Below are 24,661 nucleotides of genomic sequence, written 5' to 3' on the forward strand. Positions count from 1 at the left end.
CGCCGGCATTTTCGGGCTACCTCCGCCTCTGTTTCCGACTTCAGGGGCCCTGAAATTCAGCCACAGGATTGTATATAAGCTGGTAAAGAGGGACTTTAATTTTTCTCTTTAGCTACTGTTTGCAGGTTAGGACATTGACTAATTAAAAGGTTTACTCAGGGGAACAGATACCCACTTTGCACTGTAGATCCAATTCAGTTAAGGGTTGAATTTGATCTGATTCAATCCTTTGCCTTAATTATGAGCATTGGTCAGGCAGTATCAAATTACTGCCAGACCAATGCCCCAGCTTCTAATCTAACTGAAATCACTTTCTTTCAAAATTGATTTAAACTTCAGGTAAATTTAAAATCAATATAATTTTTCAGTTTAAAACTGTAATTCATTTCAAACGACTTTAAATATATAACATGTTTTAAGCGGCGCTTAAAAGAAGTGTACTTACTTATTTTATCTAAATAGAGCATTAAAAATATGAAAATAGTGCATGAATTTATTTAACACATTTTGTGCCTGAAAGAAAAACAACTTTGAAATATACTATGTTTAAAAACATTACTAAGAGAATGTTCATACTTAGCAAGAGCTGGTAAACTAATTGCATCCATTTTTGACTGTAATTAAGCAGTAGAAAATGACATTGGTCTCCACCCATCAATAAAGTAATGGTTTGTTGTAAGTTTGAACAGCTAAAATCCTTGATTATCAAAGGGTCCATGTGACTTTGAGCTTTTTGCATGACCCTTGGTTATGTTCCAAGCATTGCACAGCTTTAAAGTATATGCTGTGATTTCATTATGCCATTTGATTAGGTCTGTTATACTAAACTATTATTTCATAATCAATATCTATAAGACATGCTTGTAATGTCCTTATTGAAGAGTTGGGCAACTTTCCAACTCAGTTGCTAAAACAGCTCAAATTTACAATACAGAGATCAACAAAATTTGTGGGAAGAACATGAGAGTTGAAAAAGTTAGCAATGCAACTGATCTCGAACTTACTACAAGCATTGCCCAGTGGTCGTCATAGCCAAGCTCAGGTGCAGTTTTCAGAAGAGGCTGTTCCAGTTAATGATTCCATTTAAAAAGTCACCTGTGCAATCATTGTATTTTTTTCTCATTGGTTTTCAATTGTAAGCTTACTGACGGTATAGAGCTTAGCTGTGTTAGTGAATTATCTTTTATGGTTTATGTATTAATTATGGAGCCATGAACAAAGATTATTGTATGGTGGGTAGCGAACTCAAAAATTCTGTTTCCTGCCTGAAGTGAGATTTTAAAATGCATCTTAAAAAGAAGTAATTAATGTTCCTTTACATTAATGTCTTTAGTTAGCTTTTCAGCTCGCAATTTCCAAAACCAGAAAAAACAACTTTTTGTAACCAAGCCCACATACCGGACTGAACTTTACTGGCCCCTCAACGCAGCGGGTCGAGAAGGCCCCACCACAAATTACTGGCGGCGGGGGGGACCTCTATGCAGCCTCTCCGCCGCACAGCAGCCACACCACAAATAGCATATGGTAAACGGTTCTTACCTTTGGTGATTATGCTGCCTGCCGCCTCTCCATTGACACTTACTGATTTTCCGATGAACGGGCAGCCGTCATGTGCCGTCCCGTTCAAGATTGGAAAACCCGGTGGGTCCACAGAGGCAGAATGTAAATTTCTTTTCAAGGGTCTCACTCAGCATTCCTAAAGGGAGGAGGGAGGGGGAGATATCCAGGAGTCTTGCTCTGCATTCCTAAAGGGAGGAGGGGTGGGGGGGAGGTACATAGGGTTCTCACTCTGCATTCCTAAAGGGAGGAGGGGTGGGGGGGAGGTACACAGGGGTCTCACTTTGCATACTTAAAGGGAGGGGGTCTGGGATTACTGGAGGGAAAGCTCTGCTGGCATGAAGGGAGGTACTGTGTACCATCCCTCTGTTAAGTGTATGCTCTGTGTTTGTGAGGGAGCAATGGTGTACTCGGCACCCTGTGTGTGGGGAGGGTGCCAGAAAGGACAAGACCATTAAGGTTATGTGGATGGTGGGGGCAATCGATTCAGCTGGTAGGATCTTGATGTCATGCTGTGCCACTGAGTGTTGGCCAAGATGGGCAATGCCATGGCACGCCACATAGTTGATCCAGGAAAGCAGCTGATGTACCCGTAAACACCAATCCCTGCTGTGTTAGGAACCTTCGAATACATGAAGGGTTCAACTTTAGTTATCAAATGGAAATAGGTATGGCTCATCCTACATTGTGTCATCCTCTGCTTGTGAGAAACCATATGCACCGAAGGCAATATCAACAGGCAGGTGCGATGCACGTAGAGGCCCCCAGTCATGAGCAGCAGCCCCCAAGGGGAGCTCGCCCTTACGTTTGCCGTGCATCTACAGGTCCCACATGACATGCCATCGGATGTTAGAGCACCAGTGTCAGAGGCGATTGCGCATGTAGAGAGGGTGGTGACACATCTCTGTGCCCTGCTCAAGAATAACCACAGCCCATGGGCTTCGGTGGACATCCCATGCCTTTGTTCCTCAAAGTGGCTGTGATTCTCAAGCCTGATGCCTCTGCAGCTTTTTAGGGGCCCACCAGAGACCTTTATGGGGTGCTGCTGCATCAGGGAGGTCACCAATGTCCTGCACCGGAGGGCCAGTGAGTATCTCCACTTCAGGACGGACTCTCACAGCCAGGCCCAGAGGGCCATTGGTTCTGGCACCATTGCCAGAGAACCATAAGTTGGAACGTTCATAGACTGCACTTATGTGGCCATCAGGCCTTCCGCCAGGCCTGAGGCCTGCTACCCGACCCGAAACCGATGGGACCCGACCGACATGTGTCTGGGTCGCGTCAGACCCATCTTCTGGGTTTAGCTTTCGGGGTCAGGTCGGGCTGGGCTGCGCACATACAGACAATGCCGGTAAATATTGACATTTTAAAAAATTACCTGAGCTGGGAGTCTGGGGCGAAACTGAGTCTGTGCAGCGAGCAAGTGACGTAACTATGACGTCATCACGCATGCGCTGCAGCTTCGTGGAGCTTCCCAGTCGGAAGGTAAGTAAAGGGATGGTTGGGTCAGGTCGAGTGGGATCGGGTTCGGGGCAAAATTGGAGGTACTCTGGCCGGGTCGGGCTTGGGTCTGCTATGATTCGGTCGGGTTCTTTTTTCCCAACCTGAGCAGGCCTCTCCGCCAGGCTACCATCTGCAGATGTCACCCTTAAAGGAGCCCTCTCAATCTAGGTGAAGCTGGTATGTGATCACAGCAGATGCTTCCTGAAAATGTGTGATGGCTTCTCAGGCAGCTGCCGTGACACCTGGGTCTTGTGCCAGTCCCAGCTGCTGCTGCTGTTCACTGAACTGGCTCAGATGGAGAGGTGGCTTCTTGGAGATGAGGGCTATCCTTTGCAGACATGGCTCCCGACACCAGTGAGACCCCACCACTGCTGCAGAGGAGAGATACAACGCAAGCCACTGAGCTACATGAGCCACCATTGAGCAGGAGATTGGCATGCTGAATGAGCACCTTCAATGCCTGTATGGCTAGGGTGATTCCCTGTACTACGGACCGAAAAGGCCAGCTCCTTTCTTTGAACTCTGCACAACTGCGCGCACAATAGGGGCCAGGTCTGGCATGATGAGAGACGTCAACAGGATTCCTCCTCTGACTATCAGGATGTTGAGGACCTACAACATGAAAGACGCATGGGAGGGCAGATGGCACCCAGGCTCTGCACGCAGGGCTAGCAGTGAGCTAGGGATGTTCGCAAGTGGCTTATATCAGACAAAGGCTTGTCTGCTCCATAGGAACCGACATGCGCTCTGCAAGCCACACATCACCTCGTTCACCTGCTGTGCACCAGTCCACATCTGCAGTTCCTATTTGTGTCAGTGTGTTCTCTGTCAACCTCTAATACCTTTTATGGTCTATTTAAGTCTCACATCCTGGAATGTGCAAATTTAAGATTATTCGCCCAGGTGCGGCACACCTACAAGAAGGGATGTTACACTTGAGTGGGAGAAGCGGATCGCAACTTCACAGGACACTGGGACACAGCAGGGTAAGTATGTGGCAGCAAAGCGGAAAGTGCTGGGGTCACTCAGCAAAGCAGGCAGCATTTATGGAGATAGAGGCAGAGTTAACTTTCAGGTCTGTGAACTTGGACAAGTTAACTCTGCTTCTCTCGCCACAGATGCTGCCTGACCTGGATTTCTGCAGCACATTCTGCTTTGCTGCCAGATTGACAGCAGCCCCACTCTTCAGCAGTCAGGTAAGTATTTCTTTGACAGCTGTCAGGAAGCAGGTGCTGGGGCGTTTAAAATAGGGCCCCAGCACCTGCTGCACAACTGTCAAAAACTCTCTCACTGCACCGACTGTCACACCTCTACCCACATAATATGGGGAGCTCAGCTTGGCGCCGTGATTCTAATGAGCCCCCGTGCGTAATATTGCAGGGGCTCTGCGGCAGCCGCTAAATGCGGCCACCCCGCTGAATTGAAAGGGCATCACCGCGCAGCGCGGCGCCCAAATAAAATTCAGCCCTCCATTTCTACCAACAGAACTAATTGCTTTAAGATGATTTAAATAACTTTATTTTCTGCTTTGTTTAACAAACATAAATTTTCGCATTCAGTATATGGCTTAACTCAGTCACAATATATAAGGGAAGAAATTGTATTTGCATAGTGTCAGCACTTTAAAGCTAATGAATTTTGTCACTGTTTTGTAAGCAAATGTGACAGTCAATTTGCACAGAGGGCCCACAAACAGCAGTGAAAAACCATGGTTCATTAGTCTGTCTTTGGTGGTGTTGGTTGAGGGATAAATGTTGGCTAGGAATCCAGGAGAACTACCCTGCTCTTCTTCAAATAGAAGGGTCTTTACATTCACCTGAGGGAATATTAGCATCTCACTCCACAAAGGTGAAAGTGCTGCCACTGGCCCAAGGTTGACACTTAATGTAGAAAAACAATTACCATCTGGTTTATTTAGCTTGGAGAAATGAATCATGATTACTTCAGATGACATGACTACTAAAAATTAAAGCATTATGTATATATGTGTGTGTGTATATATTATATCAGTTGTTAGGTGAGGTGAACTAATTTTGGCCAACCATTCTAAGATGGTAATGTATACAGTGCATTGGCTACTACACGCACAATATTCATATAGTCTGACTAAAGTGATATAGTTTTAAAGGTGCAGTTGCACGCAGTCTAATATCTCTTCATGGTCACTTCAGGGAAGGCCAGGCCATCATTTTTGTTATAGATAGCAGTGACAAGTTGAGGATGGTGGTTGCCAAAGAAGAACTTGACACACTTCTTAATCATCCAGGTAGGATCATTTATCTTTGCTTCTTTTCTCATTTTACCTTTCAGAAATCTCCGTCCAACAGAAATAAAAATAGAGCAAACAGTGGTTTACCTAGTAAAGACAGATTTTTTAAAAAATTTATAATTATGGTGTTCAATGGAAGATGTGAATATATTGCTGAAGCTTTCATGAGCATTCCAGCTGTAACGCAAGCTGCCTAATAAGCTGTTTAAACATGCCTGTGGTAAAGATTATTCTGGCAACTGGAAAGTTTTTGCTCACTGCTGAGTTAACTGGTAAAGGTGGTCAAACAGCTTTTGAATATGGCTGTTGCAAATTACGGTTGGAGTAAAATACTATCAGATCTTTGGAGTAAATAAGATGTTATTGTGATGTTTTCTTCTTACTGTTCATATTTGATATAGAAATTATTCAGAGGTGAAATTTATGTTCAGTTGAAATAAGCTCATTTAAAAAATGTTTTGTCCCGAAAGCATTGATGAAGGAGCCTTAATTGGTACAGTTGAGATGAAGTCATTGCCATAATTTTGCAGTAATACTGCTGATAGCAAAAAAAATCAATAATTTTGTCTCTCATACATTGCTGTGTACGAATATAGTTGCGATGAATGTTTTGGCATGTTTTAAATCTGCTAAAATAGGGGACTCGTGTTTTATAGTGCTCCCATGTCTACAGATGATTTCTGCTTTCACATAGAGAAATGGTTGCCACTCTCCGAGTGGCTCAGTGAGTTTACCCAGTGAGTAGTTGAGCCATACTGACCAGGAAGGAGCAGACCCAATCACTTCTGTGCTGAGTGAGCTGATCTCAAATGGTGCAGTAGTTATGGCACTGTTTGATCTTGGAGCCCTTGGGTTAGGAGAGGAAAATAGTCCAGGGTTTCTGATTTTTCTTTTTTGTGTGTGTGTGTCCGCCCGCCGGCCGACGTACGCCGTCCACACCCGCTCGGTGGTAACGTGGGCGCGATACTGGAGGCTGACTAGTGCCGTTGCACCACACTGTAGTGAAGCGTTCATCTGTTCAGGAGAGGAAGACTAGGGTGCAAATTAGAAAACAATTTGTTTTTAAAATTGTCTCAGTCAGTCATGGAAATGAAACTTGCACTTAGGGCACAAGCTCCGAAGAAGGAAAGTGGATGGACTGTTTAGATTAACAGAGGATGGTTAATGTGAATGTATGAAACAGACCTTACACGGGAGAAAGTGGCAGTGAATAAAATCAGTAACATTAGGAGGAAGCTGGATAGTATTTTGATGAAGAATGATTGGAAAAGATGAAGTATAGTTTTTTTGTTTACTTTGGGACTGGCTAGATGGATATTTTATTCCTAATTACAAAACACAAACTTAGTGTAGGTTTGGGCCTCTTTTGTTTTCTGCTTGATCCAAACTGGCTGCTTTATGTTCTCAGAATCTAAAATATTAATCTTGCAACAAACTATCATTGCGGTTTCATTGTTTCTATATTTTGATATATTTACTTGTAGGTTTTCCCTACATAAACCATAAGAAATTGGACAGGAGATACAGGAGTAAAAGAGCTCACAGTATACACAAAATGTCTGATTTTGATCTGGAGTATTACTTAGTCATCTGAAGTCCCCCATCCCAATGTAAAACATGTCAAAACATTTATAATAACTGTTAGTAAACAAAGTGAAAGTGAATGAAAGTCTTTAGGAGTAGAAACTTTTGGGACATATGCTCTTTTAGGCCAAACAGGTGTCTCTTCTAATAACTGTGTATTTAATAGATATTTGGATACTGGTTCAAACATGCAGTAATTGTCCAGCATGTAATTGTGTTGCGTAAAGAATTTGTTGCAAACAAAACCTGAAGTTAGGTTTTTTTTAAAAAAGACTTTTGTACTCTGATTTTACACAGCTATGACTGTATATTGAAGCACCTGCTAAACTGATTATTCCCTATTATTGTCTTGAAAGTTAATATGAATTCCAGTCATTAACAGCTGTATTAAAATATCTATGCTTTGATTGTAGGAATGCTCCTTTTGTGTGTAATTGTACCCTGGGTAGCCTCACATTATTATTTGTCAGGATTATCAGCTGTACTGCCCATCTTTTCCTAGTTATGTAGTTAGACCAAAATTAATCTTGGCTTTATTAACTTTCAAAAACATTGATTTTGCTTTCAGACATTAAACACAGACGAATTCCAATTTTATTTTTTGCAAACAAGATGGACCTCAGAGATGCTTTGTCATCTGTCAAGGTTTCCCAAATGTTATGCTTAGAAAATATCAAAGATAAGGCATGGCATATTTGGTAAGAGAAATTGCAGCCTATTTATATTAGCATTTTTGTTTCTCTGTAACTATATAGTTCTGCATAAAAATTATATACTGAATGCTTGTAGAATTATGTTTCAAATGGATACCTTAATTTTTATCATTATTATCCTTATCAATAATTAGAGGCATCTGTTGTTAGAGCTAGTCATGTGCCCAATAATTTAAGGGCAGTTGACATTTCAAATAAGTACCATGGCTAAGGGTCAGACATGCTTTAAATTGGACAAACCGGTAATATGGTGCAAAATTGATGTTTAGCCGCCAGGGGTCAGCCCAAGATGTAAATACTGTCACTTATTAATAAAAGATACGCTATAAAGGGCCCAGAGCCAAAACTACACATTTTCATTCCATATTGATTCTTGAAAATTACACAAAAGAATTCAAATAGGTTCCAGTTTTGGATCTGACAGCAGGATATCTATGCTTTGTTTGTAGAAATGCTCCTTTTTGTGTGTAATTGTGCCCTGGGTAGCCTCACATAATATTTGTCAGGATGATCAACTGTCCTGCCCATCTTTTCATAGTATGTAGTTGGAGCAAATTGAATCTTGGCTTTATTAACTTTAAAAAAAAAAAAATTGACTTTGCTTTCAGACATTAAATACAGATGAATTGATGACATCTTGAACTTTTATTTTTGGGTACAGTTTCTGTTTCCTTCTAAAGGTCAAAGGAATAATAATCTTTGTCAGGCCACATAATTTCTTCTTACCCCATTATTACTGTTTTTAAGGTAGAAATTTAAAACTGAAACTATTCTTTTGAAGGTATTATAAATAGCACTTTTGAATATATATGCAATTTTAAAGCCTGATTTCAGTTGAATGGCATTCTCCTCCTGTTTATAAAAAAAAAAGTTATATCCTTGTTTTTTTCCTCAGAATATATTTTACTTAAAACTAGGTAAGTTCATTCTGAGGTAAAACTTACCATAAGGTGGCTTCTCCGCCAGCCAATGTTGCCATCTTCTCGGAGCTTCTGAGTATAGAGCCCAAGAGCAGCCTGAGATTGATGATCCTCAGGCACTGGCTCCCCATGTTATCAGACATGACGTTCAGGGCTGAATTTTATGAGGCCTCCGGCAATGTCGGAGATTGTCGCGGGGGACCCAGAAAATTCTTCTGGGAGAGGCCCACCATGGCCACCAACGCCGAGAAGGCCCCGCCGCATTTTACTGGCGCCGGTGAGGCCTCAGTGCGGCTCCCCTGCCGCTCAGCGGCAGGGCCTTCATTTCAATATTATAATTAAGGTTAAATCATTCACATTAGCCGACCTTGTTACGGCGGCCATCTGGGGTGGGGGAAGAGAGTGGAGTGAAATTATTAGGGCGGGAGGAGGGGAAAGCGGGGAAAACATTTTTTATTGGCTGTGGGGATAGTGGGAAAGGGTTGAAGGGCAAATGTGGCTAGTTTGGGGGGGAAAGTTCGGGGTGGGAATAAAGTTAATGTTTGTGATATAGGCCAATTTTAAAAAAAAAACATTTAAGGGGTTGGGGTTGGGAAAGGGCACCCAGCTTTTAATTTTTTTAAACAAAATCCACAGTAATGTTACTTTTTAACATTCAATTTTTTTCCTATGGGCTTGAAGCCCTTTAAAAATGGGGCTGGTGCAGTGGCACCGGATGCCGTTGCCAGGGACGAAGGGGCCACCCCCTCTACGTCATCAGGGGCGGCCGCTCTGCCCCCTCCATTTAAATGAGACCCACCGTGAAATATCGCATCTGCGTCTGGAGGCCACCGACTTCAGCGTGCTAATAAAATTCAGCCGTTCGTCTGCTCCATGCTGATGCATCCAACATGTTCCACTGCAGCTTGCCAGCCTGTAGTATATTGGAAAACTGCACACCAACCATGAATATGTACCCAAAATTTATTTAAATGTGACCCAAGTCATATAAAATGATTGTTTGTTTGTGCTGGATCAGAACTTGTCACTCGGCATCCGTTACAAGGGAGGACCATGAGGAACTTTTTTTTTCCTGGACGGGACTAACCTTCCTTTAGGGCTACCCATCTTAACCATTGCAAGACCGTTGGTCCTGAAAGGGTTTTTTTTTTTTTGGGGGGTGGCGGGTAGGTGGTCAGTCTCCTCATTCCTCCCACTACCCTCCTCCCAAAAAAAAGCTTCTGGCTGTGTCGGAAATCCTAACCCTGAGAATTTGCTCTCTGCTAATGATCAGAAATATACAGAAAGTGACATTTTAATATTGAAGTGGGCTGATCTTGCATTATTATACCAGGCCATACCACCATGCCTAAGGAGCAGGGGTTTTGAGTTGGAACCATATAATCAGAGCGAATATAGTCTTAGCTCCCAGAAACACCCCAGCACTGATTGTTTTCAGTAAGCAGCAGCAGGTGCTGCAATTTAGGGTGCACAAAGAGAAGTCACATTTTGCCACACCAGCTTTGGAAGTGTTGAGAAGCTGCCATCTCCTGAGGATTTTTTTTTGTTCTTGAAATGTTTAAACTATAAATAAAAGAGAATTGAACAATCAATGATAAGACCATGTTGTTCCTTTACTGTCTGTTTAGCAGTAGAGGTATCATGTCATATATTATAATACACAATTTTATTAAGGATTAGGTACACTGAAAACGTGCAGCAGACCATCCTAGAGGTTAGAACACTTATTCAAAGAATCCTCCAAATTATACTCTAAAATGCCTCTGTACTATTATGTTGATACTTTCTTCCTAAGGTAAACAAGGAAGTTAATGCAAAATAGGGTGGGAAAAAATGTTTCCCACAAGACGACTGCAGAACCAAAAATACCATTGAAAGTATTGTGAAAATATAAACTGTTGTTCAGAGTGGAGAGGAATCCTACATAAATAATACCCAGAGTGGTGCTTAAATCATGTAGGTAGTTATATCATGAGGGAGACTTATTTTTCAGTAAACTCACTAAAATCATAGTCATTCATTATGTACAATACTAAGAAACCAATAGTGGTGCATGATGCTCACAATCTTTGGTTTGTGAGACGTGTGCATCTGGTAGGGACCTACAAAAAGTGTGTACTAGGAAACTGCAGAGGTGTTCCTCCTGATTTTCTGTCAACTTATTGATTTCCTGATATCTCTTCCCAAGGTGTGAGGCTCCCTGCCAAGACCATGATTTAGTAAAATAGGCTGTGTAATATATATTTCTGGAAGCCGCTTAGAGCAAGCCTGTATTGGGTGAAGTAGCTGTATTGTTTTTTTTTTGTAGCCTGTTTGACAAGTAGTATACTTTGCATCTGATGGTAGTTTTGATCTTTTTTCAGTGCCAGTGATGCTATAAAAGGAGAAGGACTACAAGAAGGTGTTGATTGGCTCCAAGGTATAATTTGCAGCTAAACAGTGCTGCACTTAACTCTCTCCATTTTAATACCTCAGAAAACATCTTTCATGGTGAACTTCATACATGTATTTCTGTCCCTTTCTTATGTTTGCATTGCCTTTTTGTGTTTTTCCTGTTCTCTGCATCCAAAATTACACAGAAAGCACTGTATTAACAGTCTGGCTATTCCATGTCGCATATGTCAATAATTCTACTTAAGACTCTATGCTGGTGAATGTATATCCATAGACAAATGAACAGTACAAAATAAACAAAACAATTATAAAAATGTAAATGACTTTACAAAAAACCTTGGCCTATTTCATAATTGGAAAATTAGTTCTGAACAGAGATAAATGATCAAATTATAGATTCTGATTGCCTGAGAAGACAAAAGAGCTTGTATTTATAAAGTGCCATCACTCTTTTGTAGGCAAACACAGCAGAGTCCTATAAGGAGAAGTGAAATGAATAATCAGTTAGTCTGTTTTTGATGGTGACCGTTTAGGGAAGAATGTTAACTAGGAAAACTCTGCTTTTCTTCAAACGGTGCCATAGAATTGTTGACATCTACCTAAAACACTGGAATTCACAGTTGGGGTGTCTCTAATATCTCATTCAAAGGTAGATGTCCCCAACAATGCAGCACTGCTTCAGAATTATACTGATACGTTAACCTAGATTACACGTTGAACTCCTAGAGTGGGGTTCAAACCCCAGAATCCAGTTCCGAAGAAGGGTCGCTGACCCGAAACGTTAACTCTGCTCTTTCCACAGATGCTGCCAGACCTGCTGAGTATTTCCAGCATTTCTTGTTTTTATTTCAGATTTTCAGCATCCGCAGTATTTTGCTTTTAACCCAGAATCATCTTACTTGGCGATGACAATTCTACCAAGCTAACAAAGAACTTCTGTAAAAATCCACAGTAGACACTGGGCTGGATTTTACCAGCCCCCCAACTTTGGAGGTCATGGCAGGGGGGCCTGGAAAATACCTCCAGGAGAGGCCCGCCTTGACACTGGGAAGGCCCCGCCACATATTACTGGTGGCGGCCAGGCCTCGTGGCAGCCTCCCCGCCGATTGGCAACAGAGACTTAATTTAAATAAATGTTAATTAATGCATTAGTACTTGTCGTGACGACCATTCCACTCCGATAATCCAGCCGGTTGCCGGAACTCCCGCACCTTCGGATCTCCATTCGGAGATCTGAGGCGGAATACTGGTGGGGAGGGGGAGGAGTGAAATTTTCAGGGCAGGAGGGGGAGGCTAATGGGGAAAACTCTTGCTATTGGTTGAGAGGATGGTGGTGAGCTGCATTCGGCGACGAGCTGGGAAAATTCAGCCCATTGTCTTGCAACCTGCTGTTCAGTATCAATATACTGCTGAGAAGCAATGCAAAATAATTTCAGAAATGTTAATTTTCTTTAGGCTGCACCCCAGCATTTAAATTTTGGTGTACAGCCTTATCGAGTGGCAAAATTATTCCCAATCTGCTTAATTGTACTCCTCCTTACAGCTGGGAAATGAAAACTAAAATTACTTTGCCTTGTGTGCAGTATAAAAACAGCATCATCTTGACAAGTGAACAATAGGGCAAGAGAAAATAAATTAACTCTTTCCAAAATTCCAGCTATATTGTAACCTTAGTTTCTGTGACAGTTTTCTGCATTTAAAACTTATCATCTGCACCAGTTTTACTTTGATATAACTTTTATTTTAAAATTAAACATGCAGAATAGTAAATAGGTAGCATTAAAATTAAAGGTAAGTGAAAAAAGCTGTTGAAATTATGTCATGTAACAAAAATCAAAGCGTGTTGACTATACATGTACTCTGAACTTTGTGATTGCAATATTGTATTTAACTCATTTAATTTTAGGATGTTAACTAAATTTGGAAACCATTAGTATTCAGAACATTTTTCTGTAATAGGAGAAAGCAAGGAGTGCAGTTTACGAGAACGATAATATAACCAAATGGAGATTTATTGTTCATGTGGCTTCTAAAGATTATCAACATTATTCGTATCCTGGTATATATTTATATGTAGCCTACAGATGGTCAGGAATAAATTATAGACAGACATCCAGAGGGTCAAACTATCTTGTTTAGTGAAACACATCTATTGTATAATCTACAGTGAAATTGAAAGCAACCATGGAAGATGCAGTGCCCTAACTCAACCCAGCTTCTTAACCAAATAAGGACCTTTTCAAGGCAGGAAAGCAGTGAGGGAAATGTCTGAAGTCTGTCTTTTAAATATAATAAATATGTTTGAAGCAACAATATGGAAATTTTATTCTTTGCATGTCTGTTAAGAAACTTCTGAACATCATCTACAACTTGCATGTTGTACACTTTTACACTTTTCTAAAATTATTTCTGCAATGATCAATAATCTATAAAATTAATGTTGACTGTTAGAAACTATAAATAGCAGAATGCATAACAATTTTTTAATTGTATTCGTTTGAGAATGTTATTAAACCTCATTTTATCTTCATTATGTGCAGAAATGCCACTGTAATCATCTGATGAATAATAACAGCAAGCCATAGCAAATAAAAAATCAGCCACTAGGTGTCAGGCATATTTTGACTGCAGGTACTATAGTTTTATATAGTTAAACCAAACATTTCCTGTCTCTTTGTTCTGGCGGATATGCATTATTTTGTTTCATTTCTTCCCCCACTCCCCTATTTGTTTTATTTTTAAATCAGTTAATAGCCAAGAAAATATTTCAATTCAGAATGCAGCTGGGAGGTGATGGATGTAGGTGTTTAAAGTCATGTCCTGTAACTCGTTTTTTTTTAATCATTGCAAGTCCAGATTGTTGTTCAGGTGGTGCCAAAGACTGTAAAACAAGTGTTTTGTGACCAAAACTGAAAAACATTTGCAGGACACCTGGGTGTCACGGTGGTTAAAACACTGCCCTTTCATCTTCTAGAATCCTGAGTTTGAATGAAGTGTGAATTGATGAGATTAAAGTTCCTTTTGTGTGTTGGCTGTAAGATCCCCAAAGGAAATGAGTTTGGGCAGTCTCAGTCCAGATCCTAATGGCCATGAGTCAACAACACAAAGTTGTAACTTTAATTCTCACCAGTTGGAAAGGTCCCAGAGGTGGCTGGTGTGCAATATAGTAATATCAATGTATTGTAGTAGAAATGTTTTCCTTCGTGTGGAGCTAATGCACATTGTTGGGCCATAGTGGGATTCTTACACTGTTAATCAAGCACTGTCAGGCCAGGTAACATAGGTCAAATACAATATAATGATCCCACTACTCTGGCCCAACAGCGTGTAATAATTACATTTCTTACTGCCTGCAGGCCACGCAAATCTAAGGCAGTATTTTATCTGTATTATACGCTGGCAATGCAATGTTTCAAAAGTCTGTTAATGTTATTCTGCGACTATTACTTTGTATTCACTTTATCTCAAGCCTAACATCACCTGTAGCTCACTTTATTACCCAGTTTATAGCAATGAAGTGACTGTATACCTCTGGTGTAACAGCTATTGCTATCTCAAATGGATTCAAATAGCCAGTTTGCCATAAGGCCTGTTATGCAAACAATTGAGTACCTGCTTTATAACTGGTTGTCTAGCTCTTTTGTTTTAAAAAAAGTGGGCTAATGCCTTTCATATGCTTCAGAATTTTTTCACAATAAAGACCTCTGATGCAATTGAAGATGATTATTTAGTTTTTAGAAAGCCTACCACAGACTAATTTATTCAGTCTTTTATATAATGCTGCTTCTCAAGTGATGGTAGAAGCAGATTCAATAACTTTCAGAAGGAAATTAGATAAATGCTTGAAGGGGAAAAATCTGGGGAATAGGGAAAGGGCAGGGGAGTGGGGCTAATTTGATAACCCCACTTTGAAATTGGCATGATGGGCTGAATGATCTTTTCTGACCTGTAATAGTCTGTGATTCTATGAAGTATAGAAAGAGAGCTTCATTAAAAAGATCAACTGCTTTTGGCACACCCATTATTATTTGCTGCTTTCATTTGTTTTGGATGCAGCTCCACTACCTACCATTCATTATGAAGCTAAATGAATTGCACGCCCCAGAAAAAAATAAATGTCTTTTGACATCGGACAAAACCAATTACCAGTTCAGGCAGATGAAATGGATAAATATGGGAGGTGTCAATTTTAACTATTACACGAAAGAGCTCCCTATGGTTCAGCAAGTCTGTCCAAAAAATACTGGGTCATACAACCAGGACAGTCTTGGGTTCCTTTCCGACTGTGTTAACCTGCCTTGGTCAGGGTGACAGTAAAGGCACCACACTTGGCCTTAGTGGGCCTTGTATTAGGGAAGGTCCAGGTTCCAGTGACCTCTGCCAAAAATATGTGAAATTGTACATTAGGTGGAGGTAGGATCAAGCTTGGTTGTGATGCCACATAATTGAATCATGTGCCAGCACTCACTGGAGGCTCAGACATGAAAAATAACCACTTGGGCGAGTTATCGAAGGGCAAGTGTACTCTTGGGATTGATTTCCAGCAAGGAGTCAACAGTTTAAATTGATAAAAAGGATGTATTGACAGGCTGTCTGTACTTAAAGTGGAGAAAACACTGGGACCTGATGAGATGCATCCAAGGATAGTGAGGGTGGAAATCGCAGAGATACTGGCCATAATTTTTCAGTCTTGCTTAGACTTGGGTGTGGTGCTAGAGGACTGGAGAATTGTAAACGTTACACCTTTGTTCAGAAAAGGGTGTAAAGGTAAGCCCAGCAACTACAGGCCAGTCAGGTTAACTTCGGTGGTGGGGAAACTTCTAGAAAGATTAATTCGAGACAAAATTAATTGCCACATGGACAAATGCGGGTTAATTAAAGAAAGCCAGCATGGATTCGTTAAGGGAAAATCTTGTTTAACTAACTTGCTGGTTCAATACCAGAAATAGGCAGTGACCTAGGGGCTAAAAAGAGTGAAGAAATTAAGGAAAATCGTATCAGCAAAGAAAAAGTATTGGAGAAACTTAAGGGACTAAAATCTGACATCTCCAGGACCTGACTGCCTACACCCTAGGATTTTAAAAGAGATAGCTACAAAGATAGTGGATGCGCTAGCTAAGATTTTCCAAAATTCCTTGGGAATGGTCCCATCAGATTTGAAGTTGGTAAATGTTTCACCGCTTTTCAAGAAAGGAGGGAGAGAGAAAATGGAGAACTACAGGCCAGTTAGCCTAATATCAGTCGTTGGGAAAATACTGGAATCTGTTATTAAGGAAGTCTTAACAATGCACTTAGAAAAGCACAGTATAATTGGAATAGGTCAACATGGTTTTACAAAAGGGAAATCCTGTTTGACAAATTTATTAGAGGTTTTTGAGGATGTTAACTGGTAGGGTAGATAAAGGGGAACCAGTAGATGTAGTATCGCTGGATTTCGAAAAGGCATTCAATAAGGTGCCACATAAAAGATTAATAGGTAAGGGCTCATGGTGTTGGGGTTAATATATTAGCATGGATAGACAGGAAGCAAAAAGTGGGTATAAACGGGGCATTTTCATGTGGGCCGGCAGTAAATAATGAAGTGCAGCAAGGATCAGTGCTGGGCCTCAACTATTTACAATCTATATTAATGACTTGGATGAAGAGACAGATTAATGTATCTAAGTTTGCTAATGATACAAAGGTAGGTGGAAAGGTAAGCTGTGGGGAGGACACAGAGGCTGCAAAGAGATATAGACATGATAAGTGAGTGGGCAACAAGATGGCAGATGGAGTATAATGTAGGGAAGTGTGAAATTATTCACTTTGGCCGTAAGAATAGAAGAGCAGAATATTTTTTTAAAGATGTGAAACTTGCAAGTGTTGATGTTCAGAGAGACTCGGGTGTGCTTGTACAAGGAATGCAGCAAGTTAACATGCAGGCACAGCAAGCAAGTAGGAAGGCAAAAGGTATGTTGGCCTTTATTGCAAGGGGATTGGAGTACAGGTATAAGAAATTATTGTTATAATTGTACAGGCTTTTGGTGAGACCACATCTGGAGTACTGTGTAGTTTTGGTCTTCACATTTAAGAAAGGATATACTTGCATTGGAGGTGGTACAGCGAAGGTTCATTAGATTGGTCCTTCGGATGAGGGGGTTGATCTATGATGGGCAAAGTAAATTGGGCCTGTACTGTCTGGAGTTTAAAGAATGAGAGGTGATCTCATTGAAACGTATAAGATTCTAAAGTGTCTGGATTGGGTAGACACTTAGAGATTATTTCCACTGGTTGGGGAATCTAAAACATGGGGGCACAGTTTCAGGATAAGGTGCTGATCATTTAGGACTGAGATGAGGAGAAATTACTTCACTCAAAGGGTTGTGAATCTTTGGAATTCTCTACCCCATAGGGTTGTGGATGCTCCATCGTTGAATACATGTAAGGCTGGGATAGTTAGATGTTTGGTCTCAGTGAATCAAGGGATATGGCGAGCCTGCGGGAAAGTGGAGTTAAATCCTAAGATCAGCCATGATCGTTTTGAATAACGGAGCAAGCTCGATGGGCCACATGGTCTACTCCTCCTATTTCTTGTGTTCTGACAACTGGTATGGTACTTGTAACATCCTATTTTTGTAAAACCTCTGACCCTGGGAAAAGTAACATTAATAGTTAGCTCATGGAAAGTAACCTGTCTGTGAGTTATTATAAAAGAATCTACTGCCTGGCTATTTTATATTCATTCATGGGATGTGAGCGTCACTGGCTAGGCCAGCATTTATTGCCCATCCCTGATTGCCCTTGAAAAGGTGGTGGTGAGCTGCCTTCTTGAACCGCTGCCGTCCATGTGGGGTAGGTACACCCACAGTGCTATTAGGAAGGGAGTTCCAGGATTTTGACCTAGCGACAGTGAAGGAAAGGCGATATAGTTTCAAGTCAGGATGGTGTGTGACTTGGACGGGAACTTGCAGGTGGTGATGTTCCCATGCATCTGCAGTTCTTGTCCTTCGAGGTGGTAGAGGTCACTGGTTTGGGAGATGCTGTTGAAGGAGCCTTGATGCATTGCTGCAGTGCATCTTGTAAATGGTACACACTGCTGCCACTGTGCATCGGTGGTGGAGGGAGTGAATGTTGTGGATGGGGTGCCAATCAAGCGGGCTGCTTTGTTCTGGATGGTGTCGAGCTTCTTGAGTGTTGTTGGAGCTGCACCCATCCAGGCAAGTGCTGAGTATTCCATCACACTTGTGCCTTGTTGATGGTGGACAGGCTTTGGGGAGTCAGGAGGTGAGTTACTCGCCGCAGAATTCCCAGCCTCTGACCTGCTCTTGTAGCCACGGTATTTATGTGACTACTCCAGTTCAGTTTCTGGTCAATGGTAGCCCCTAGGATGTTGATAGTGGGAGATTCAGCAATGGTAATGCCATTGAATGTCAATGGGAGATGGTTAGATTCTCTCGTTGGAGATGGTCATTGCCTGGCACTTGTGTGGCGCAAATGTTACTTGCCTCTTATCAGCCCAAGCCTGGATATTGTCCAGGTCTTGCTGCATTTCTACACTGACTGCTTCAGTATTTGAGGAGTTGCGAATGGTGCGGAACATTGTGCAATCATCAGTGAACATCCCCACTTCTGACCTTATGATTGAAGGAAGGTCATTGATGAAGCAGCTGAAGATGGTTGGGCCTAGGACACTACCCTGAGGAACTCCTGCAGTGATGTCCTGGAGCTCAGATGATTGACCTCCAACAACCACAACCATCTTCCTTTGCGCCAGGCATGACTCCAACCAGCAGAGAGTTTTCTCCCTGATTCCCATTGACTCCAGTTTTGCTAGGGCTCCTTGATGCCATACTCGGTCAAATGCTGCCTTGATGTCAAGGGCAGTCACTCTCACCTCACCTCTTGCATTCAGCAGTTTCGTCTATGTTTGAACCAAGGATGCAATGAGGTCAGGGGCTGAGTGGCCCTGGCGGAACCCAAACTGAGCATCACTGAGCTGGTTATTGCTAAGCAAGTGCTGCTTGATGGCACTGTTGATGGCACCTTCCATCACTTTACTTATGATTGAGAGTAGACTGAAGGGGCGGTAATTAGCAGGGTTGGACTTGTCCTGCTTTTTGTGTACAGGACATACCTGGACAATTTTCCACATTGCAGGGTAGATGCCAGTGTTGTAGCTATACTGGAACAGCTTGGCTAGGGGTGCAGCAAGTTCTGGAGCACAGGTTTTCAGTACTATTGCCGGAATATTGTCAGGACCCAGAGCCTTTGCAGTATCCAGTGCCTTCAGTCGTTCGTTGATATCACACGGAGTGAATCGAATTGGCTGAAGTCTGGCATCTGTGATGCTGGGGACTTCAGGAGGGGGCCGAGACGGATCATCAACTCGGCACTTCTGGCTGAAGATTGTTGCAAATGCTTCTGACTTAACTTTCGCACTGATGTGCTTGGCTCCCCCATCATTGAGGATGGGGATATTTGTGGAGCCACCTCCTCCAGTTAGTTGTTTAATTGTCCACCACCATTCGCGACTGGATGTGGCAGGACTGCAGAGCTTAGATCTGATCCGTTGGTTATGGGATCACTTAGCTCTGTCGATTGCATGCTGCTTATGCAGTTTGGCATGCAAGTAGTCCTGGGTTGTAGCTTCACCATGTTGACACCTCATTTTGAGGTGTGCCTGGTGCTGCTCCTGGCATGCCCTCCTGCACTCTTCATTGAACCAGGGTTGGTCTCCTGGCTTGATGGTAATGGTAGAGTGGGGAATATGCCAAGCCATGAGGTTACAGATTGTGGTTGAGTACAATTCTGCTGCTGCTGATGGCCCACAGCGCTTCATGGATGCCCAGTTTTGCATTGCTAGATCTGTTCAAAATCTATCCCATTTAGCACGGTGATAGTGCCGCACAACACGATGGAGGGTATCCTCAATGTCGTCTCCACAAGTACTGTGCGGTGGTCACTCCTACCAATACAGTCATAGACAGAAGCATCTGCGGCAGGCAGGTTGGTGAGGACAAGTTCAAGTATGTTTTTCCCTCATGTTGGTTCCCCCACCACCTGTCGCAGACCCAGTCTAGCAGCTATGTCCTTTAGTACTCGGCCAGCTCGGTCAGTAGTGGTGCTACTAAGCCATTCTTGGTGATGGACATTGAAGTCCCCCACCCAGAGTACATTTTGTGCCCTTGCCACCCTCAGTGCTTCCTCCAAATGGTGTTCAACATGGAGGAGTACTGACTCATCAGCTGAGAGAGGGCGGTAGGTGGTAATCAGTAGGAGGTTACCTTGCCCATGTTTGACCTGATGCCATGAGACTTCATGGGGTCTGGAGTCGATGTTGAGGATTCCCAGGGCAACTCCCTCCCTACTGTAGACCACTGTCCCAGCACCTTTGCTGGGTCTGTCCTGCCGGTGGGACAGGACATACCCAGGGATAGTGATTGCAGTGTCTGAGACATTGTAAGGTATGATTCCGTGAGTATGACTATGTCAGGCTGTTGCTTGACTAGTCTGTGGGACAGCTCTCCCAACTTTGGCACAAGCCCCCAGATGTTAATAAGGAGGACTTTGCAGGGTCGACAGGGCTGGGTTTGCTGTTGTCGTTTCCGGTGCCTAGTCAAAGCTGGATGGTCCATCTGGTTTCATTCCTTTTCATTGACTTTGTAGCGGTTAGGTACAACTGAGTGGCTTGCTTGGCCATTTCAGAGGGCATGTAAGAGCTAACCACATTGCTGTGGGTGTGGAGTCACATGTAGGCCAGACCAGGTAAGGACAGCAGATTTCCTTCCCTAAAGGACATTAGTGAACCAGATGGGTTTTTTTACAACAATCGACAATGGTTTCCTGGCCATCATTAGACTGGCTTTTAATTCCAGATTTATTAATTAAATTCAAATTCCACTACCTGCTGTGGCGGGACTCGAACCCATGTCTCCAGATCATTACCCTGGGTCTCTGGGTTACTAGTCGAGTGATAATACCAGTACGCCACCACCTCCACCACATTCTTTCAGCCACTGAACCCTCAATGGAGGTGCATGGGTATCAGAAAAGGGAAGAAAAGAAAAGGAGAAAACAAAGACCTGGGCCTTTTTTTTGTTTGTTTTTTTTTACCTTTTGCTAATTTAGCTGCCAAGTCAGGAAATAGAATACTTCAGGTTAGAGCACCGAGTGAGCACAGCTGGCACTCTCTGGTCTTGTGTTGTGCAGGAGCCCAAATGGATACCAAAGCTCCTTCTACTTAGATTCTACAATATTCCATAAATCCAACCTTAGAAAAGCACACCCTCGTCCACTGTGATTTTTCTTTTAATTTATCACAAGCTTCCATTAATGCAAGATTACCCATCTATCAAATTGAGCAGCTTTCTTTTGAGTACAATAAGTTGTAATAAGCCAACAGAGATTGTCATTTCCTCAGTCAATTTAAAAGTTATGCCTTGGTCCTCGCAGTGAAAGCACTGTGTTCCGACCCAGTGTGTGCACCCAGTACCTTTTTGGTTCCATCTTGCCCTTTTAACTCCTGCTTAAGAATGCAAGGTCATTGTGAAGTGATACCAAACAGTTTTGTCCACTGGCAAACTAACCATATTTTTTTTATTCGTTCATGGGATGTGGGCAGCACTGGCTGGGCCAGCATTTATTTCCCATCCCGAATTGCCCACTGAAGGCATTTAAGAATCACCACATTGCTGTGGGTCTGGAGTCACGTGGGCCAGAGGACGGCAGGTTTACTTCCCAAAAGGACATTAGTGAAACAGGTGGATTTATACAACAATCGGCAATGTTTCATGGTCACCATTAGACTAGCTTTTAATTCTAAGATTTATGAATTGAATTCAAATTTCACCATCTGCCATGGTGGGATTCAAACCCATGTCCCCAGAGCATTAGCCGAGGCATCTGGATTACTGATCCAGTGACATTACCACTACACCACCGCCTCCCCACGCACATTCTGCCTTACTCAATTTCTCCAGTCGTTGCCTGGCACCTGGTTACTTCAGGAGTTTCCCTCCTGTATCATTGTTTCAGTCACAAACTTAATATTTGGTTTGTGAGTTTGTTTGTTTTTTCTTCTGATGTAAAGCAGTTGCTTCCATAATTATCTGTTTATGATGAGATTAACCGACAATTCTACAGTTACTGACTCCACTTTAAGATGTGACATTGTCACTTTATTTTTTAGAAAGAGAACACACTGTTGATTATAGTAGATCCCTGCTAATTCTATTATATCAGAAAAACAAAGCCTCTCTTTTCCTCTTTGCATCAAGATTATTGATTTTGTGTTTTTGATTCACCAGATCAAATCAAAGCAATGAAGGTATGAAGACCTCTGATGAGCGATGCAGAAGAATGTGATTTGGCACAGATCAAGAGATGAACATTGTACCAAACATATCTCATCATGTTGGGACCAAACATTTATTTAATCTGTCTAAAGTGTATGCTTAAGAAAGCAAAATAGTGTACATAGAAGTCAAAGTAATAATTTGTAGTATTTTTGTAATGCTAAAGAACAATGTAGGTTATACTTGGAGATATATTAAGGAATTATTTAAAGTTGTAAAGGTCTGGAAGGAGTCTTTCTGTTCAAGTAATCACCATTTTATGGAGAGAAAATAGTTAATACCAAATGAGTATTTAATTTGGCAGTTTTCTAGAAACATCAAATGTGTGACTTGCCCAAAAGGCCTTGAGTCGGGGCTCAATCCTGGTCAGAGCAAGCTGGCAATCTCACTGAGATGGAGTGGCCTCATGCATTCCCAAGCAGCTTCTTCCTCAACAACTTGAACAGCAACTTTAGACCATTCCCACAGCCACTCCACTTGCTAGATCCTTGACATCCACACTACAAGTCACTGTCCGGTTGTTCTAAATATGGAGCACTCTTTGCTTATCACACAGCTGAGGAGATTGAGGGGAGATTTAATAGAGATGTACAAGATTATGACATTTAGATAAGGCAGACAAAAGCTGTTCCTATTAGCTGATGGTACAAGGACTAGGGGACACCGTTTTAAGGTTTTAGGTAAGAGATGTGGGGGGGATATAAGGAGAACTTGCCTACCAAGCTGATTGAAATGGAGAGGATCGATGATTTCAAAAGAAAATTAGATGGGCACTTGAGGAAAATAGACTTACAGGACTATGGAGATAGAGCAGGGGAATGGGATTGACAGGATTGCTCGACAGAGAGCTGGGATGAACTCTGGGTCAAATAGTCTTCTGTACTGTAATGATTCTACTCTATGACAAGGACATATTCCGTTGGAGTAGGCTAGCAGCAAAGGAGAACTGATTTTAAAACTTGATGTCGATAATAAATCTGATGTTTTTAGAAAGCACCAAATAAGAGAGTACTTGGCATAAAAAAAGGTATCCACCTAGACTTGCCACCCCCTTTGCAGAAGTATGTTAAGAAATATATGTATTTTCAAACTGTGACCCTTTTTGCCAAATGCATAGATTGGATTTTGTTGTTGTAATGATGGCAAACCCCTGTGAAACTGACAGCAACCTCTGGCATTTGTGACGGGGACAAACTTGACTTATAAATATTGCAGTAGTCGCCTTTCTTTATCCATTTTGTTATGTCACCCAAACAAAATGCATTTTTTGCATGATTCATTTTTGCAATTCATGTAGGTTAAGAGGTTATCAAGTTTTCAGAGCATTCTGATTGTATTTGCTTACATTATTACTGATTAGGGTTGGTGTTATGGAAATATGAAATCAAATCGTCCAAAGGGCCATTCTTTTGAGTTGAGCCTATCTTGTGAACTGAAAATAAAAGCAAATCGAATGGTATTCAGTTTCTTTTTTAAATCTTCAAATATAAACTAATTGGAAGTCTTTAATCCCATAAAGTTCTACTTTATCATATGACTACTTTCTTCCTATAGGCGCCGTATGCACCTCAAGTCTTTTGCACTGTTAGATAGGACATTGTGGTTTTTAGGTGCCGGCACGCTCTGGCAGGAGGTGGGATTTCCCCTGCGATAGTGCCAGGAGCAAGCAATTAAGAGCCAGCTGGCAGGGATGCAGCCAATTAAGGATGGTGGATGGACCTTCCACGCTGTCAGCCCAATCAGATGGCTGGCAACTCTGGAACCTCAGCAGCGGCACTGAGGCAGCAAGGAGACTGCAAGGGTGTCTCCATTTTGAGGTGCCCTTGGCAGAACGACAATTAAATAAATTTTTGTGGACTCGGCAGGCAGGGCCCAGAGAACGGAGGGGAAAGCCCCTCTCGTGGCGTCAATGGGGCCATAGGGTGTTTGCTGCAGGACATCCCCTCCCTGTGCCTCCGGTTCTGATGGCTTTCCCAGGGAAGCCCCTGGGAGGCTGCCTCCATGCAGCAAACGACCTCCTCCATGCAGCAGTGGGTCACACTGCCACTGCCTGGACAAAGCACTGTTTATTGGGGCATTAATAATTCAAATTGGCTGCCTGGCCCTGTTCAGCAGGCAACCAAGCTGTTGCCATTTGTGCCGTTGAGAAATTCCCAACTTAGCTCCCTGGCATTTTACCAGCCCACCCCACCCCCCCCCCCCAAATGCAAAGATTCACAAACCTGAGTGAAGGCATTTTTCATCACAGTCCTTTATCAAGATCAACCCTGTACGCGAGATTCTCCAGCCAGAGAAACAACCTCTCAATGTCTACCCTGTCAAGCCTTGTCCTGCATGTTTCAATGAGATCACCTCTCCTAAACTCCAGAGAGTATAGGCCCAATTTAC

At 42.3% G+C, this 24,661-nt stretch overlaps 1 protein-coding gene across 3 annotated transcripts in view; it reads left to right on the forward strand.

Moving 5' to 3' along the window:
• The window catches only part of arl6 (ADP-ribosylation factor-like 6), a 56,419-nt gene extending 32,687 nt beyond the window's left edge, over nucleotides 1–23,732 (forward strand). Inside the window, exons 5-10 of one of the 3 annotated variants that reach the window (XR_010975821.1) lie at nucleotides 5,232–5,326; nucleotides 7,482–7,611; nucleotides 10,910–10,965; nucleotides 13,108–13,195; nucleotides 13,481–13,571; nucleotides 22,226–23,732. Coding sequence is in view for 2 of the 3 variants with exons in the window: in XM_068040608.1 (XP_067896709.1) it covers nucleotides 5,232–5,326; nucleotides 7,482–7,611; nucleotides 10,910–10,965; nucleotides 13,108–13,145 (319 nt within the window). In the remaining variant the exon portion in view is untranslated. The remainder of the gene's footprint in view (nucleotides 1–5,231; nucleotides 5,327–7,481; nucleotides 7,612–10,909; nucleotides 10,966–13,107; nucleotides 13,196–13,480; nucleotides 13,572–22,225) is intronic. The other 2 variants (XM_068040608.1, XM_068040609.1) reach the window with 2 other exon arrangements.
• The last annotated feature ends 929 nt before the right edge of the window (nucleotides 23,733–24,661 follow it).

Source organism: Heterodontus francisci, chromosome 10, assembly GCF_036365525.1.
Source record: "Heterodontus francisci isolate sHetFra1 chromosome 10, sHetFra1.hap1, whole genome shotgun sequence".
In the NCBI taxonomy this organism is placed as follows: Eukaryota; Metazoa; Chordata; class Chondrichthyes; order Heterodontiformes; family Heterodontidae; genus Heterodontus; species Heterodontus francisci.